Here is a 17,448-nt window from a genome sequence, read left to right as displayed (position 1 = left end):
GCCGATATGTAATGCAGGATGCAGTTCATTAACATGTCTCCGCCTAAAAGTTAACGAGAAAAATATTACATAATGATTCAGGCGGCGATATTAAACGACTCTCCGGTACTGCTGTCCTCAGTCGCAGAATACGGTTCCCGTTTCGATGCAGACGCGTGACTCACGACAGAAACCTAGCTTTGGAGCTTACATGTCCGCTTGCAAATACAAAGCAACAAAGAAGCAACCAGTCTAAGTGTACGAACCAATAATTCCGAGCCGCCATGCACTCGAAAATACCGGTAAAAATTTTACATCCAGGCCAGACGTCACGTGAAAGATCGGTGGTGCTGAACGCTATGTCCATTTATAGTGACAAAGGAACAATAAACTTACCACTAAAGAGTACAATATCCAATTAGTAATGGTAATGTTTCCCTCATTCTTGTGTAATAAAAGTGCTTCGATAATTGTAGGGGAAAGTTTGTAAGATAAAATTGCGCTTATTGCGGCGCCTCTAGCGGGAAATATTGGAACAGACGTAGGCATCCCTAAGTGATGCTACTATGTTGGTTTTATTAGCAGCGGCGCGCGGTCGATTTTTTCGCCTTGTGCGGCCATCTGTTGAACTTGAGAGTGTGCTACCCCTGGCCCCATGGCGTTAACTCACCGAGCGTCGCTGAGCACACGCTTCCATATCCTTTTCAAGGTCGAGCACATGCACATTCCCAACCGTTTTCACGACGCATGCGCAGATTTCGGCGCGGCGGCAAACCCGGCTGCGCGTATTGTGTCTATCGGTGAGCGTCTGTGGAGTTTTGTGATACGCGGGCCATTTTACGCCGAGCAAGGACAGCTGCGCTGTTAAAAACGTCATTCAGGCTTGCAGTATCATATTTCTGAAGTGAGAGATCGCTCACCGCTACTGCAATTTGTTTTATGCTGTAAAGCTTCGTACAAGCACTTGGAAACGTTGTACGCATGATTTTTCCGTGCCCTGGAAGAACCAAATGTAGAATCAAGGTTGAGACTCTGAAATGGACCCGTGTTGTACGACTTATGAGGACAAATTTTTTTTAAAACAGTGTTAGCTAATTGCACTGGTTGCATTGAATGACTTATTCTACCTCTGCAAGCACTATACAAGCGTCTTACTCATTTCAGCTGTTATTTACGAACGGAATGTGATAGCAGGCATTGCATTATACAAATGACAAAACACATTCGAAATTATAAAAATACCTGGTTTATTGCAGGATTCAGAAAATAACATATATATATATATATATATATATATATATATATATATATATATATATATATATAGATATATATATATATATATATATATATAAAAGAAAATTATGAAAGTGTATAACAGCTGTGTCGTGCCGGTACTCACGTACAGTCGCGATCAATTTGAAGGTGATCGCTCGACCGGCGACCGAAACTAGGAGCAGCGCCATGCTACGTCATCAACGTCAGTCAAGAGGGAAACATCAGATAGCTTCCCTCTCTCTCTTTTGCTGTTCGCTGAGCAGCTGTCACTCCCGTCTGGCTGCTCGCAGCTTTTCGTTACCCTTCACGAGATAACCTGCGAATTCATTTCGACTGCCTTATCAGCTATTGCACAGAAGCGTTATTGTTAGCCAATGTATGCATGAGGCAGGGACGCACACACATCATTGCCATGAAAGGGTAACAAGCACAAAAATGTGGCGAATTAGTCTTGGGGGTCACGGTTGCAGCCTAGACGAGCGTAAAAGGGGAAGAAGGCAGCGCAATTTTCATCTTCGCAGTTCGGAAATCGGCCGCTATGCTGCTTGGAAGGGCCGCCGGTTGCAGCTCGAGCGATGACCTTCAAATTGATTGCGACTGTACGGGGCAGAAACCTGGAGGCTTACGAAAAGAGTTCTACTCAAATTGAGGATGACGCAACGAGCTATGGAAAGAAAAATGATAGGTGTAACGTTAAGGGATAAGAAAAGAGCAGATTGGGTGAGGGAACAAACGCGAGTTATTGACATCTTAGTTGAAATCAAGAAAAAGAAATGGGCATGGGCAGGACATGTAATGAGGAGGGAAGATAACCGATGGTCAATAAGGGTTCCCAAGGGAAGGGAAGCATAGCAGGGAGCGGCAGAAAGTTAGGTGGGCGGATGAGATTAAGAAGTTTGCAGGGACGGCATGGCCACAATTAGTACGTGACCGGGGTTGTTGGAGAAGTATGGGAGAGGCCTTTGCCCTGCAGTGGGCGTAACCAGGATGATAATGATGATGATGATGATGATGATGATGATGATCATGATGATGATGATGAAAGCCATACAGAGAGGTTGATCGCACTCCGCAGACATCCCGATTACTTGATCGGTGACATGGTTGTGATCCATTTTAGAATATCCCTTAATGAAGCCAGCCTGTTTTCTTGGTTGACTGAAGTCATGTGTTGCCCTGATGCTATTGGAAATTACCTTGCTGAGTATTCTGCGAATTCTACCAACATCTCTCCTGTAGTGTTCCTAGAATCCATTCCGTAGTTGTCAATTACTTGTTCCCTTGCCAGCATTCCCCTACTTTTGCATTGAAGTCGCCCATGAATACATTGCACTGAGTTTGCAATTTTCTCATCGCTAATTCCACATCTTCATAAAGCTGCCATGTTTCTTTATCATGATCACTGAAAATTGTAGCGTAGGCTTGTACTATCTTTATTCTATACTTCCTATTCAGCTTTATTGCGACGATGGCTACCCTCTCAATAATGTTGTTGAATCGATCAATGCTACCCGCTATGTTCTTATGGATTAGAAATCCTACCCCTTATTATCTGTTATCTAGAATACCTCTGTAGCAGAGTACACGGCCGTTGGTCAGCACTGTAGAAGCCTCACCAGTTATTCTAACCTCACTAAGACCAATATTATCCCAGGCAAGTCCTGAAAATTTCCTCAAGGAGCCCTGGTAAGCTACCCTCACTACAGAGGGTACGTGTGTTGAACTTTGCCAGATTCAGTTTCCATGTTACTTGTAATCATGTAGAATAGCCGGCGTGCTTGAACTGTAAAAAAATGTGGGCGATTGTGTTCGACGCTCTTGATTGTGGTCGACGCTGCGAGTATTGTTCAGCGTGGCACAAGTTCGGCCAGCAAAAAGTTAGATTCTTGACACATAGTTTGGTGCAGACTAATGCTTCACCGTGTGGGGATTTGGGGCATTGGACGCACCATTGCGCGGGCGCATTTCACCCATGTCTGCAATCCGTAGCCACCTCGTGCTCTCTCCGAACCAGTTTTAGCGGTGGCGCTCCACTCGCGGTGGTTCGCGGTGAGGGCGGAGCTAGTGACGTCACGAAGCGGCCCCTGGTGGCTGCTGCCGTGACGGTACCGGACTCTTTCTCCTTGGGACAGCGGCCTGTACGTACATGCTTCCTCTTGTCCGCCGACACCTTTGTGACTAGGACTGAGCTCACGCACGGCGCCTTTGCCCGTGCGGGGAGCGCGTACCTCGTGTTGTTCCTATCCCGACGCTAAGCCGAAGAACGGGTGCCTAATGCTCGCGCGAGGTCGTACCACGCCGAGCCGCACTCATCGGAGGCCCGAGCCGAAGGAGATTGCCCGAGCTCTCGCGAGTTGGCCCATCAGTTATCGCGAGAGCAAGTAGCATAGCCGCCGGGTCTTTTCCTAGCGGCGCGTCCCAGCTTGAGCCTGTGCTCTCGCAGCGACGTGCTACAGGCGCCCCTAACTGTATTTTTCGCCCTTGGTGCGGGACCCCTTTGGTTCCCCGCCGTCCCGTGACCGGGCGTTCGTGCAGTGTTGGGTGCCGTTGGAGACAATAAACGGTTTCCGTCAACTTAGGGCACTACTGTGTTCGTGCGTGCGTCGCTCGGTAGCCCCTTGTGGCCTGAGCTCGCGCGCAGCGGCGCTAGAGGCTGACGGCTGACGCGGCCCTGTGGCTCGCTAAGCTCGAACCCGCGGTGGTCGGTACTCCTGTGAGACCCTAAGACCCCACAACCATTACTGCATAGTTGCAATATAATTTAGTAGCTTTAATAGGAACCAATGGCCGGATCCACAATGCTTTTCGTTCTTAAGTGCTCCTCGTTATTGGCTGGGCGATTTCTCTAATATTTCAAGCTTAATGATTGGTTGGAATGTTCTGTAACAGTTGCAGCATATCGAATTTTTTGTGAATACGGGCCTAGTATAGGTTTTGTTTCCACGGAGGTGAATATTGTCACATTGTAGTGACGGTGAAGCACACAGTAGCAAAACTGAATCACGAAACATTTCTTTATTGGGCGAACTTGTATGCACAAAACCAAGCGACGGTTGACGCACGACGATAGCGGCAAGCGCAGTCGGCGATAGTTGAAATCTGATCTGTGGGTAAGGCGCGTCGACCCTTATACATGACTCGTCGAAGGTTCGAGTGTAATCGCGGGTGGTCGCACACCTTCCAGAAAATACAACACTATTCGCAGCGCGCATTTTATCTGATTACATTAAGTTCGGCGAGAAAATACACTATAGAAAAAACAACAATAAAGTTCGAGTAAGTTCCACATCATGCAGGCACGTATGGCACTGAGCGATAACTTTAACTTGTTTGCGGGTGAAATGCAGTCTCCGGAAGCAGGATAAATAAGAACACGTGTTAATATATCACGATGCCATGACACAGGCAATGGTCAGGTGGGAGCAGAACATCGGGAAGTTTTGGCATTCAGTTCGGCTCGTTTGTTGACTTACTATGCTGCTTCATTATTCCGTACAGCAAGTCAGTACTACTCTCAATGTTCCTATACGAAGTACTGAAATAAGTGCTCACCTGTTGCGCAGCGCTATGTAGCAGCAGTAATTTGAAAGGAATGCTGCTACTCATAAAGGAGCCAGTACTTCTTTCAGTACTGCTTTAAGACTATTTAAGCGACGGCGATCGGTGTAATTCGGGAAATGTTCACGTGGAGCACACACCAAGCGGTTTGGCACACCCGGTTTTTCTTGCAGCAGTTGTACAGTTTTCGTGGCTATACCTTCGGGTTATGGAAGCTTCAGCATTGCTTCACTGTTCTATTATATAGCCCAAACAATTATACATATTCCTTATTATCGCCAGTTGGAGCATAACGGTGCAAGCTATACCATCTCTGTCCCATGCTTAAGAGGAAGCACCACTGTGAGAGAAACCGTCGGCACTATAAGTAGTTCACTTGAAGATATTCGTGGGTTACAATGACAATGCTATTTTAATGGTTTACTATAATTTCCCAACTTCCTGCTCGTTACTGGTTCAGATATGCAAACTAAATGCAGCCTTTCGCTTCAAGCGTGTGTGATGGAAGCGTCCGTCCAATTCGTTGGTGCGCGAGCTAGTGCAGTACTTGATGCATGTGCTCTTTTTGCCTTTCGTGTGCAGCAGCCTCCCTTCCTGCCAAAAGGCCCTCGGAGCAAATGGCGGCCAACACTAAGGACCTAGTCGCTGCGATCAAAGTTGCCTTGCCGCTCATCAATGATGACCGCATGCTATTCCTGATGCAAGAACTAGGAGCCAAGGACGTACGATGTAAGGCGGATATGAAGAAATTGGAGGCCGTCGACCTTGTCAATGCGCTGGGGACAAATGACGCGAAGAGGCTTGTTGCATTCTTTAGGAGTAAGTGTTAATACGACTCTATCTTCAAATGACAAATCAGTTTTGTGGAAGCCCGTACGGCGGGGAAATGCTCATGAAAGTTGTCATCCACCCAACGGTAGCGTGAAACTACATACTCTTGAGTGTTTCTGAGAAAAGAAAGCTTCGAATTTGAAGAAAACTGCGTCCACGTTCGGCGTCGAACCCGGAACTCACGCTTTACCAGTGTGGTCGCTCTACCATGTAACCTAACCAAGAGGCTAGCAGATCGCAGCCTGAGGGAGAATAAATAGACAACTTGAAGCATAAGGACAGTGATCATGGCAGGGCTTTGTAGCTTCACGCTAAAATTGAGCGTATGACGATTTCTTCCTTAATAACTATCTGGTTACTTTATGTTACAAGTGTACGACGAACACATCGCTGCATACTGTGCGCCAGATGGAAGCTTAGAAAACAGCATGCACCATGTGAAGTGGAAACATTAATTTTATCCCTTTAGTTTATTTGAAGTAAAAACATTTATCCCTTTAGCGCTCATTAAAATCTGTGAAGAGGAAATAATGCGTAACGGGTTCCGCTTAACTGCAAGAAATCTGCAATAGTACCCTCGCAGGCCCAGGCGTGGGTGAGGGCGATATAACGCTAGTATACGAGGCTTCGACGGTGTGCTCGGCATGCAGATACTTGGGACTGCAAATATTAAGTGGACCGGAGCTTTGTGGCCACCAAGAGGACATACTCCGCCAGAAGGCACATCGGGCGCAGTGCATCCTTCGTCACCGAAGTCTGTGGGGACGCAACCGGTTTGTGATCGTTTGCGACCTATTGAAAATCGTTCACGTGCTGACGCTGACGTTCGGAAATGCTGTGTTCTGCCTCTCGGCGCCCACGCGGCGTTGGTTAGGCTGGAGCGGCGCCAGCGAGGCGTTGGTCGAATAACTCTCGGCTGTCAGGGTGCGGTGGTCAACGAGGCTATAAAGGGAGACCTAGGCTCGCCGAGTTTTGAGGTTCGGGAGGCGGTCAGTAAAATCGCATACCGTGGCCGCCTGCTCGACATGCCTCGAGGGCGGTGGGCGCGGGGTGTTTATATGTGATTACCTGTCAGCGACATGCACGTGCACACCGTTGTTGAGGCGCTTATACAGCATAGAAAGTAGATACGGTCTTTTTTGCTGCTTTATCAGTGCAAACTCTCCGGCGGATTGGGTAAAACAGGCGCGGGAACGAGTGCAGGATGAAGAAGAAACACGTTGGATGCGTGATATGGCAGCGAATTTGACAATGGCTGTGTACCGATGTCATAAGAACAATACTGCCGTGTTGCACCTATATGACAATTCCCTTGGAAGTAGGCTGCTTGTTTAAGCAAGAGCTGGTGCACTCCGTACTTGTGTGCGCTTTCCATGCATAAACAATGATATTAGTGATGCACGGTGTCGGGAGTGTGGGTAGGAGGACGAAAACATTGAACATGTGGTGCTACGATGCATTGGGTCATCTGTCGCGCACGGTTTATCTATGGTCTTAGCTTCGAACAGACTAGTAGAGATGACGGTACATGTGGTTTAGATGGAGCCGCATTCGCCGGGACAAAGGGACGCCTCGAATGCTGGCGAGCGGCACTTGCGGGTGGGCCCCGATGACTGCCTATCAGTGTAGCAAGTTTTCCCTTTTTCCTTTTCTTTCTTACTTTCCTTCTTTTTTTCTTTTGGTGTTCTCCTCGTTACCTTTCCTTACGTGCATGTACTTACTTTGCTTGAATGGTAGGCAGTCGAGCGTGATGAACCGCAGTGGTTGCTTAGTGGCTATGGTGTTAGGCTGCTGAGCACGAGGTCGCAGGATCAAATCCCGGCCATGGTGGCTGCATTTCAATGGGGTCGATATGCGTAAACACCCGTGTACTTAGATTTAGGCGCACGTTAAAGAACCCTAGGTGGTCCAAATTTACGGAGTCCACTACGGCGTGCCTCACAATTAGTAAGTGTTTTTAGTATGTATAACCCCATAATTTAATTTTTTAGCGCGTCATCCTGGCGGGGGCGTGGTTACTTCGTCCTCCCAATACAAAGTGTTGGTGACATAATAATATTAATAATAATAATAATTACGTGCTCTTTCTACCAGAAAGCTCTCCTTCATGCATAGTGTTCGGCGCATGCGTTTCCCGGTAAAGATTACGGTTACATAAGCTGCAGTTGCCGGGAAGCGTGAGAAGAAGTCAGAGATCTTTGAAAGCTATCGCGTTCCACTCTTAAAGGCGAAGCTTAAGCCTCCTCCTTTTTTTTCATAGAGTTCAGATGACTGGAAAAATGTCTCTTGCTGCTGGTCGTGTTGTGGGCATTCAGCAGGCCCTCAACCAGTGGGTAATAAATATCGGGGAAAGCGGAAAGTTTTGATCAAGGGGGTTCACCGTTTACGGTAAAAAAAAAGAAAACCGGAGAAAGATCGCCGACATTTTTTTATGAACTTCGCCTATTCAGGACTTTTGTAAATTGCCCCTTCATCCATTAGTCGAACTTCAGCGCAATGCTCAAGCGCAAGCCTGGAATCGGAGATCTCGCCATTGCAATCTAAACGCCGTACATCCCGAGTGTACCCGTACGAAGACCTTCCAGAAGCCTTTACTGCTACATACGGCGCAAGACCCAAACGAACATCCCACCCACATTGTCATGTTAAAAGTCTGCTCCCAATTTAAAGCTGCCATGGAGAGCCATTACTTAACATGTTACCTGCGAACCGTTGCCTTCTTGTCCACCCCTCAAGTAATGTCCCTCTGGGATACTTGAGAAACGAATTTAAGAACAAATAAGTCAGTAGGGAGCATTATTAACAAATGTCAATTCAAGAGATCTGCCAAACCTCTACCACTCCAAGTTAGAAACGTCTATAAAGTACGCCGTTATAAAACGTGTATGTGCATTAACAGCGCTGAGTCGTAGCTTCCCTGAGGAATTCTATGGTGTGCTGCGCGAAATGCACACCTCAAGGGACGAGAAAAAAAAAGAAAGAGGCACGAGAGGAAAGAACGCTCTTTTTAAGCGTGTCTCTCCCTTCTTCCGTCCCTTGCAGTGTGCATTTGGCCCTGTACAATACAGAATTCAAGTGTGGAACAACTAACCTGGCAATGAGAACATCCTTGATGCGTTATACCATTCTTCTTGTGCTGACTAAAATAGGGCACACATCGAGTGCGGAATATAATGTCATCAAAATGAAACACAAGCACATCCAGATTGGTCAGCGCAAATATAACCAAATAGAGGACAAATGTGAACTTTAAATACTCTTGTAGCACTTGTATATCGGTAAAACCTCGTCACCCTACAAGTTCATCAATAGTTACATCTTTAACTGTGAAATGTATAGAAACACTACAATAATATATAAATTCACACACATCGCATCAGCTTTTTATATCATAAACAGTATATGAAAGCTGCATACTGCAAGCGAAGCGCAAGAAAACAAGAAAACAATCCATGTTCGAGACGATCGGGGCTCTTTCGGCACGCGCATATATTTGCGGCTTTTCCGGCTTGGCGAATCAGAGCGGAATTATCGGCATTGAAGTGTAGTTGACTGATACAGTTCCCCTTTATAATGTCTCCCCAAGTCGGCTGCTCGGATGCCACAGAGATAGTTGTCTCTTTTTCTGAGGTGGCAGTTTAATGGTGTTTTGTTTCCCTTCCCCGTTGCAGCTCCAGAACTCTCGGATGACATCATCACCGATGGCGCCAGGTGAGGCCGAAACCTCGCAGTGTCCGTCCCCATGCCTTGGCGGATGATCTACCGTAGGATTTCCTACTAATAGCTCGGCTGCCCTATACATGATGAAAACAGTGCCGGTATACTGTAACCACACGAAACGACAACACAAACGTCTATGGCCTTTTCTTGTTTGCATAGTCGCTTAGAGTCGTACAGTAGTCCCAAAGCATTGGGACTATCCAGAAAGGAAGTTGCATTTATGTTATGCGTGCTTGGGGTTAAAGACGTAAAGTGTTCGTTAAATTTGTTAGCTAATTCTTCAGCACTAATTGCTTTGTTATCAATTGTCAGCTCAAATTCCTGCTTATTATGCGATTCCGGCTGTAGAAGTTTATTCACGCCAAACGACATCACTTCTAGTTCCCGCTCTATTAAAAACGTTTTCAAAATGCCTGTTCTTGGCATTTCTCAAGAATTTATTTAAACTGTTTCTGTAATTTTTTAAAGGAAGTGAAGTCCGCAGGATCCCGAGTCTTAAAAAACTTTGCATACAAAGAATTTTTTTCTCGGATCATTCTGAGGCATTCATCAGTAAGCCATGGTTTCCTAATCTTTCTCGATTTTTAAAGTTTTTTGTACGGGAAAGAAACTTCGTAAACATTTAAAAGTGTATGGATAAATATATTATACGCTTCATTTGCGTCTGTGCAGTCAAGTACAGAGCTGAAATTAATTTTTTTTATTTCCGTTCTAAAAGTTTCTAGAGTTTTCTTATTATTTGCTTGAATCTGAAGTGGCTCAGAACGATGGTACTTCCAAAATGCGCGATTAACCTTATATATAATGTACACGGGCGAGTGATCTCCTATGTTTCCTTCAATTACACCAGACTGTACATAGCCTTCCGAGCTATTTGTGATGAACAAATCAAGCAAGCTTGCGGAATTGGTACAAATTCGTGTGGGTGCCGTAATTACGTTTCTGCAGCAGAAAGAATCAAGAATAATCTGCAATCTTCGAGACATCGGCGTATTTACTAGAAGAATAATATTAAAATCCCCGCCAATAACAAGTTGCAGGTGATTTGTGCTGATGTAGCACAACAATCTTTCAAGAAACACAAAAAAAAATTGTCAATGTCGCCGCTAAGGGGACGATACACAACAGCGAAAACACACTTGTGTGATTCTAGACTTAACACTTCGTAATCTGTTGTCGATGCAGAGTAAGCTGGAAGCACGCTACATGAAATTTGACCAGATACTAGCTGTAATACACCCCCGCCACACCTATCGGAACGGTTCAAATAAAAGGTTTGGAAACCAGGCATTCGAAACACTTCTTCCTCTGATCTATACCATGTTTCCGTTATCATTACATTGTCAAATTGAAACGGGAAGTCACCGAGAAGCGCGATCAACTCGTCATGCTTGTGCCTAGCTGATTGTGCGTTACAGTGAAGAAATGAAAGGCAATCGCGCGAATTCGGCTTTATGACGTCTCTTGGTAAAACTGTTCCCATGGTGCAAATAAGATATGAAACAGATCAATGAAATCTATGTAGGCGCGTCTACTCGCACATCATTTGCACATCTGCCTCGCTACCGTTTCGAATAACATTAGATGTTTCCGTTTTCCGAGCTAAAATTTTACCGCCCTTCACCCAAACAAATCGCCAGTTCAGTTCCCGTTTCTTAGCGGTGGCCATGCCCAGAAGCTTCTTTAGCTACGGACAAAGATGCTCGTTTACATATATTGCTTGCCGCTTGTCAAATCCTAGGTCACAGGAATTAATTCTAGCCTTCCGTGCTTTCTCAAGCACTTTTTCACACTTTGCACGGCGGTTGAAAACAACCACAATGCTCTGCTCCATGTCCGCCCTTCGTGACGCGACTCGATGACAAATGTCAATGTCTTCCTTCTTAATTGGTTCACCCACTGCGTCGCCTACTTTGCCTAGCACATAAAGTAGATTTTCAGCTTTCTCATACGAAATTCCCTTAATTTCGATGTTCTTGTTCCGAGAGTATTGGTCTTGAACAGTGACCTTGAGCGATGTTTCATGCAATTCTTTTCTTAGTCCCTCGACTTCCTGCGTGAGTGCTAGTTGCGATGTTTTGAGAGCTACATTTTTCCGTTTTCACTTTTGCGCAGTCCTGCTTGAGTGTTTCGAACTCTTTGTTGATAAACTCAAGACTATTTTTAAGCTCCCTTATTTCCTTGCGCAGTTCCCGCACTAAATTTGACACTTCGGTTGACATCATGAAAAGCAGTCAAAGACAACAGTGGTTTGGCAACAGGGGCAGCAAGCTAACAAACAAATAAGTTTCACTATATGGTAAAGGTCTCAAACCTGGGAAATCGAACAGGGAAATGTGAGACGTCCTTCCTTCGCGCTGCCTCTGTTGCCAAATGTTGCTTCTTCGATGCGAGCGTGCTTTTATCCCTGGCTCCGGTGACGACAAGCTCCACGTGATCCAGCAGGTTCAGCAGGATCAGCTGATACCGGATGGTCTGGCCGCACCCACTTGAGCAGTGGCCACGCTGCGCTTGTCTAGTATTGTCTAGCTTACACAGCTTTTTTTGAACCTGCTACACCAGAAGAAGTATACGTGCCCTTTATGTGCTTAAAAAACAGCACATCGCGCAATACAGACGGATTGCAGATTAAACCCACTAAATTTGTGCTCGATCTTTTGTTACATGTGCTTATCACATTTTTAACATTTCCTTATTAAATGGCGTCGTCCCTGAGAAAATGCAGCATGCCAAAGTGATTGTTATATTTAGGTCCGGAAACAAAAACGAGCTAACAAATTATAGACCAATATCTATACTTCCTGTAATTTCGAAGGGTCTCGAATGGATCATTTGCGCAAGAATTAGATCATTTTGTGATAAACATAGCATTCTAACAGATATGCAGTTCGGTTTCCGGCAGGAAATGTCTACAGAGCTTGCCTTGCTGACGCAAAAAGAAATAATTTTAAACAACTTTGAGAACAAAATGTTAACTCTAGGTGTATTCGTTGACTTTTCCAAGGCTTTCGATTCGGTTAACTATAATACTCTATCTTCAAAATCAAACCATTATGGCTTTCGCGGGACTCCCCTTAAACTTTTGAAATCATATCTTGAGCACAGAAGGCAGTGCGTCGCAATAGGATCAAAAGTTTCTTCAGCAAGAGAATTAACACAAGGCGTTCCACAAGGAAGTGTACTTGGACCGATTTTATTTAACATTTATAATAATGACATAACGAATATTAGTCAACATGCACAGTTCTTAGTCTATGCGGATGATACTAGCCTTTTTTTTTCAGGTCACTCGATATGTGCAACTTACAAATATGGCAAACAAAACTTTAAACTTATTGCAAAAGTGGAGCAATCGAAACTCATTAGCAATTAATGAAATAAAACTAAGGCTGTGTTGTTTACGCCACCACAAAAACAAGTAAACTGCAATACTGTTCTTTACCTCGGCACAGAAAGGACAGAAATAGTTGATACTGTCAAAACGTTAGGTGTAATTTTTCACAAATATTTAGTTTGGGATGCACACGTTGAGCGTATTATGTCCACTTTGGCGAGAGCATGTGGAATAATCTGTCGATTACGACACATACTGCCCTCTAAGGTAAAACTAATGTTATATAACAGTCTCTTCCTTTCACATGTTAGCTATTGCAATTTGATGTGGGGTACGACATCGCAAGCAAACATACGAAGCTTAAAAACATTACAAAAGAAAATTGTCCAACATGTTGTTAACGCACCGTTTGATGCACATACATTCGAGATATTTCGTGCTCTTAATGTGCTCCCTATTGAATATTTCTATGATTATAACCTACTCTTAAAAATTAAAAAATATTTTCGCTGTAACAACAACGTTTTCACAAACTTGTGCAACTTTGTCAAATCAAGGGAAGCGTTATATGATTTCCGAAAACAGAGCCAGTGGGCGTTACCGTTCACAAGAACAAATTTTGGTTTCAAGCGATTGCAGTACCAGGTGCCGAGAATACTAAATGTGATACAGGCTCCCCATACCGAACTAAATGCTATTACGAGAAAGGCACTGAAATTTAATTTGAATAAAAATGGTCAAATCTTATAAATAACATTTGCATTTTTATTTATTTTATTTTTTATTCAGTTTATTTTTTAGCATGTTCCAAACCTCGCTTTTCCATCGTTCCGCATTTTTTTATTGTTCCGCTGAACATTGCCGTTAGATTGAGTTGAATTTTTGGTATTTTAAACCGTTTTTGTTCAGGTGTTCCTTGTCATTTGTGCATGATATTTTTTTTTCCTCCACTTTTTCTGTATACAGATGTGTGCCTACATGAACAGATGCAAATATGTATAGATGCTGGGTTGGTGTAGATGCGCATGTGAATATGTGTATAATGATGTTATAAATGTTCTGCTGTGAATATCAATATCTGTATTCTGTATCAATTCTGTATTCAATATCAATATCTGTATGGAATTGTTTTTGTGCATATGTAACTGATTTTCTTTGTGAATATTCTGCAACTGTTTGTCAAAGACAGGGGACAGGAACCTCGTCAAGCTGCGATTGTGCAGCTTTTTGTTCCTACCCTTGCATTTTCTTTTTCTGTGCAAAGGAAAATGCGAAATAAAGTTTGAAAAAAAAGGTAAATAAATAACACTCGCTTAATTAGCTAATTTACTTATTTATTTACCCCGTTCTTACCTCTCTTCATATCCTGTTCACGGCGGCGCCCTACCATCTAAGCTAACCAGCAGGCTATGAGATAAAGGCAGAATCATTGTGCCTGTGCTTCTAGCTGTCGATGAATTAGAGAAGAGCGCGTAACGTCACAGCCAGAGTTTCCGCGGCGTATATGGCCGCTCATCATCACGCCAGTGTTGCGCATGGTCGCCCCCGCGTATTTTTAGGACACCGCTGGCGAGGAGCGCTATGTTAGTGACTCCTTGCCGCTGCTTTCATTGCTTCGAGGCGAAAATGTCAGTTCATTTTTCTTGGCTTGATATAGTCAGCGCTCTCTGTGCAGCTCATTCTTCATATGCATAATAGAGCTTTTGCTTCCTCAGTAACAAACTGTGTGTAATGTAAATGTGTGTGTAATATCCGTAGGCCCATAAGGTGCAATAAATGAAACGAAAAATTCTTACTTCTATCCTCCGTACATGCTTTATTCTCAACTTTTTTTTCAAGGTTTCTCGACTTCAGGGAGCCTGCAGGAAGTGCAGAGACCGAAGCGTGAGTTGGTGTTGCATCTTTAGACGCTCGAGACTGGTTGACTTCAGTTCTTATCCTGAGCTCACGTAACTCACGTGACTTGCCTGGGCTCCACTACTCAAGAATTTACGAGTGACGATGAGCTCAAGGGGAAGGTTTAGCTATGTGCTCGATTGCTGCATCCAATTTGATCATGTTTGTTACATTGAAAACGAAACTTTAAATTTTAGTGACCGTAGGAAGTGTATTATTTGTTTAGGCCATCAGTTTCTGAGTAAATATTGTTCAAATTTGCAAACTGTTTACAGTAGCCTTTCGCGCATTTCCCGGAATTCAATAAGGCCTTTCTAGATTATGTTTGTAAGCATAACTATAGGCTTATATGCGGTGGACACCTTACTATTAATTCTTTGGATAAATATAACACTCAGAATTTCTATAGTACGCTGTTGTCATTGGGTTTTGAAAATTGGATTAGCACACCAACACGTATTACTTGTTCTTCATTACCTAGCCTTGATCTTATGTTTACTAACATAGGCACTACAGTTTACAGTTTTGGCATAATTGCATCAGACTTCAGTGATCACTGCCCATGCAGTTTTGTTGATGTACCGTAATGAGTACCATACATGCAAGAGGCCTACGGATGCTTTTAAGGCTCAGCCAATTAGGCCAGATAGACTCGAATCCTTTAAACACGAAATAAGAAGTTAGGATTGGTCATCTGGGTTAGAAAATGACAATGCAAACGAGGCGGAGGCGAATTTACCATAAAGATTCATTTTAAAAACTTTTAGAACCTTCAAACAAAGCTAGAAAACCATTAACCGCTAAATAACACCTGAAGACGATAAAAGATAAAAATCCCCACAGCCACTTCTTTTCACAGATACATTCCGAGAAGGCTTTGAAGGAATATAATGTTTTTAGGAATCAGCTAAATACCGAACTCAGCCGAGCAAAACACGCGTATTGTTACAGAAAGGTATGTGCCAGCAGCGCGAGAAGGGGAAGACGAGGTTGACTGTTTTCCGATACTGTGGTTCGGAGCCCTCGCTGCCGCGTTTATTCAAACACCGGTGCAGGCCGCCTGCACTGTCACATTTGGTGAAGGTGCGGGGTGCGCTCGCTACGACGCTGCGCTGGCTTCCCGTTGTTGTCGCCGCATCGGTTCCGTGGCGATGTCTTCAAGCTACGCCGCCCCGTCCGCATTCACCGAGGCTTCGTCACATCTGGTGCTATCGCACACTCGTGACCCAGAGATTTCCACCGGCATGAATGGCACGGACGCGGAAGACGGGCTCACCTGGTATAAATGCGTCAGCGAACATAACAGATATATGGGACGCGACATTCATGCTTGCCAGCGTTATCTTCTACTTCCAAGGCACGCCTCTCGCGTGGAGCATGATACACACGAAGAAGACCTGACTAGCTGGAAAGTCTGCAAACAAAAGGTGCTTGTCGCGTTTGGAGAACAGTCGACCTCGCCTTCGTCCTTTTAAAGTTTATTTCCAGATGTCGGTCGGCAGCATCCTGACATAACATGGGGAATAGTTAACAATCTCATGGGTCGACAACGCAAAACAAACATCGCGAACACCATAATACACTATGCTTCCAAACTTTGCGGCAAATCGCTGGCAGACCATTTCAGTTAACACTTCGTTAGCGCTGCAATCACCTCCCTTACTCCCCTATCTACATTCACAAAACATTACCTAGAATACTGTTCAAGAAATCTTTTCTATACAGCCTACTGATGAATGCGAGGTGTGCAGCACCCTCATTAGCTTGAAAGATAGTCAAGCACTTGACGTCAAAAATCTCCAAGTAGCGCTCATTAAACACTATTTGTCTTTGCTTTCAAATTACTGGCACCGATATTTAATTTAGTACTGCAATCAGGAAGCTTTTCCGAACGGATTAAATGTGCCAGGGCTTCAACAATTTTTAATGAGGGTGGTCAATATGCACCGAGCAACTATAGACCAATACCAGTACTGGCCGCCATTTCTAAGGGAGTTGAAAAGGTGTATTTAATCGCAAGACGAGCTTTTTTGATATAATCTCCGTTTTAACGAATGCAGAATACGGTTTCAGAAGAGTAGATCAAACAAAATAGCTTCACTGTATTTAAAGGAATCCATCTTTTAAAAAAATGTAGAAAAATATACGTTTATTTGCATTATTTTCGGATTTTAGCAAGACAGTTGACTGTCTTGACCGTACTACATTACTCGACAAATTACAGGATCAGGGAAAACGCGGTGGTTTCCTGAATTTGTTTCAACCTTACTTCACTAAGGAGTACAGTGAAAATGTATAAATTGACAAACGTCGTCCGACCTAAACAATAAATTTGGTGTTCAACAAAGGAAGGTGCTCGGACGTTCCACTTTTGTTTAATGCTTGTATTAATGATATCATACAAGTAAGAAAAAATTCATTATATATGCTGAGAACAGCATTATTCTTGTGGCCTTATCTAATGTAAATCAATTATCATCCCAATACAACGAGTTTTTTTAATGAAGTTATCCGTGTGGTCCAAGGAAAACCAATTAAAGATCAGTGCAGTAAAGACGAAGGTAATGATATTTCACGCGAGGAACAAGAAAGCAACATTGAACAGTACTATAACTTTTGAGGGTCGACAAATAGAAATGGTTGATATTCTTACGTAGGAACACGCAGACGAAAAGCTATATACAAGTATATTTACAAGGGAATACGCCACACTTGGCCAAGAGGCAACAGCCCGCGATAGCCTCCAATCATCGTCGTCGTCTTCTCACTCGTCATCATGACGTCTTCGTCGTCAATCATGACGAAGAGGAGAGCCTCTTCGTCATGGAAATACAGTTCCGTAGCACTACCCC

At 44.0% G+C, this 17,448-nt stretch overlaps 1 protein-coding gene across 7 annotated transcripts in view; it reads left to right on the top strand.

Annotated features, from left to right (window-relative positions):
- LOC135895879 (ensconsin-like) overlaps nt 1–17,448 on the top strand; it is a 438,594-nt gene that overhangs the window by 351,536 nt on the left and 69,610 nt on the right. For 6 of the 7 annotated variants that reach the window (XM_065424085.2, XM_070538082.1, XM_065424086.2 and 3 more), the window contains exons 2-4: nt 5,398–5,634; nt 9,318–9,357; nt 14,540–14,584. In XM_065424085.2, the coding sequence (XP_065280157.1) occupies nt 5,398–5,634; nt 9,318–9,357; nt 14,540–14,584 (322 nt within the window). The remainder of the gene's footprint in view (nt 1–5,397; nt 5,635–9,317; nt 9,358–14,539; nt 14,585–17,448) is intronic. The other variant, XM_065424088.2, reaches the window with a different exon arrangement.

Source organism: Dermacentor albipictus, chromosome 4, assembly GCF_038994185.2.
Source record: "Dermacentor albipictus isolate Rhodes 1998 colony chromosome 4, USDA_Dalb.pri_finalv2, whole genome shotgun sequence".
NCBI classification, from domain to species: domain Eukaryota; kingdom Metazoa; phylum Arthropoda; class Arachnida; order Ixodida; family Ixodidae; genus Dermacentor; species Dermacentor albipictus.
The sequence above is the reverse complement of the archived record's forward strand: the minus strand, read 5'-3'. Positions and strand labels throughout refer to the sequence as shown.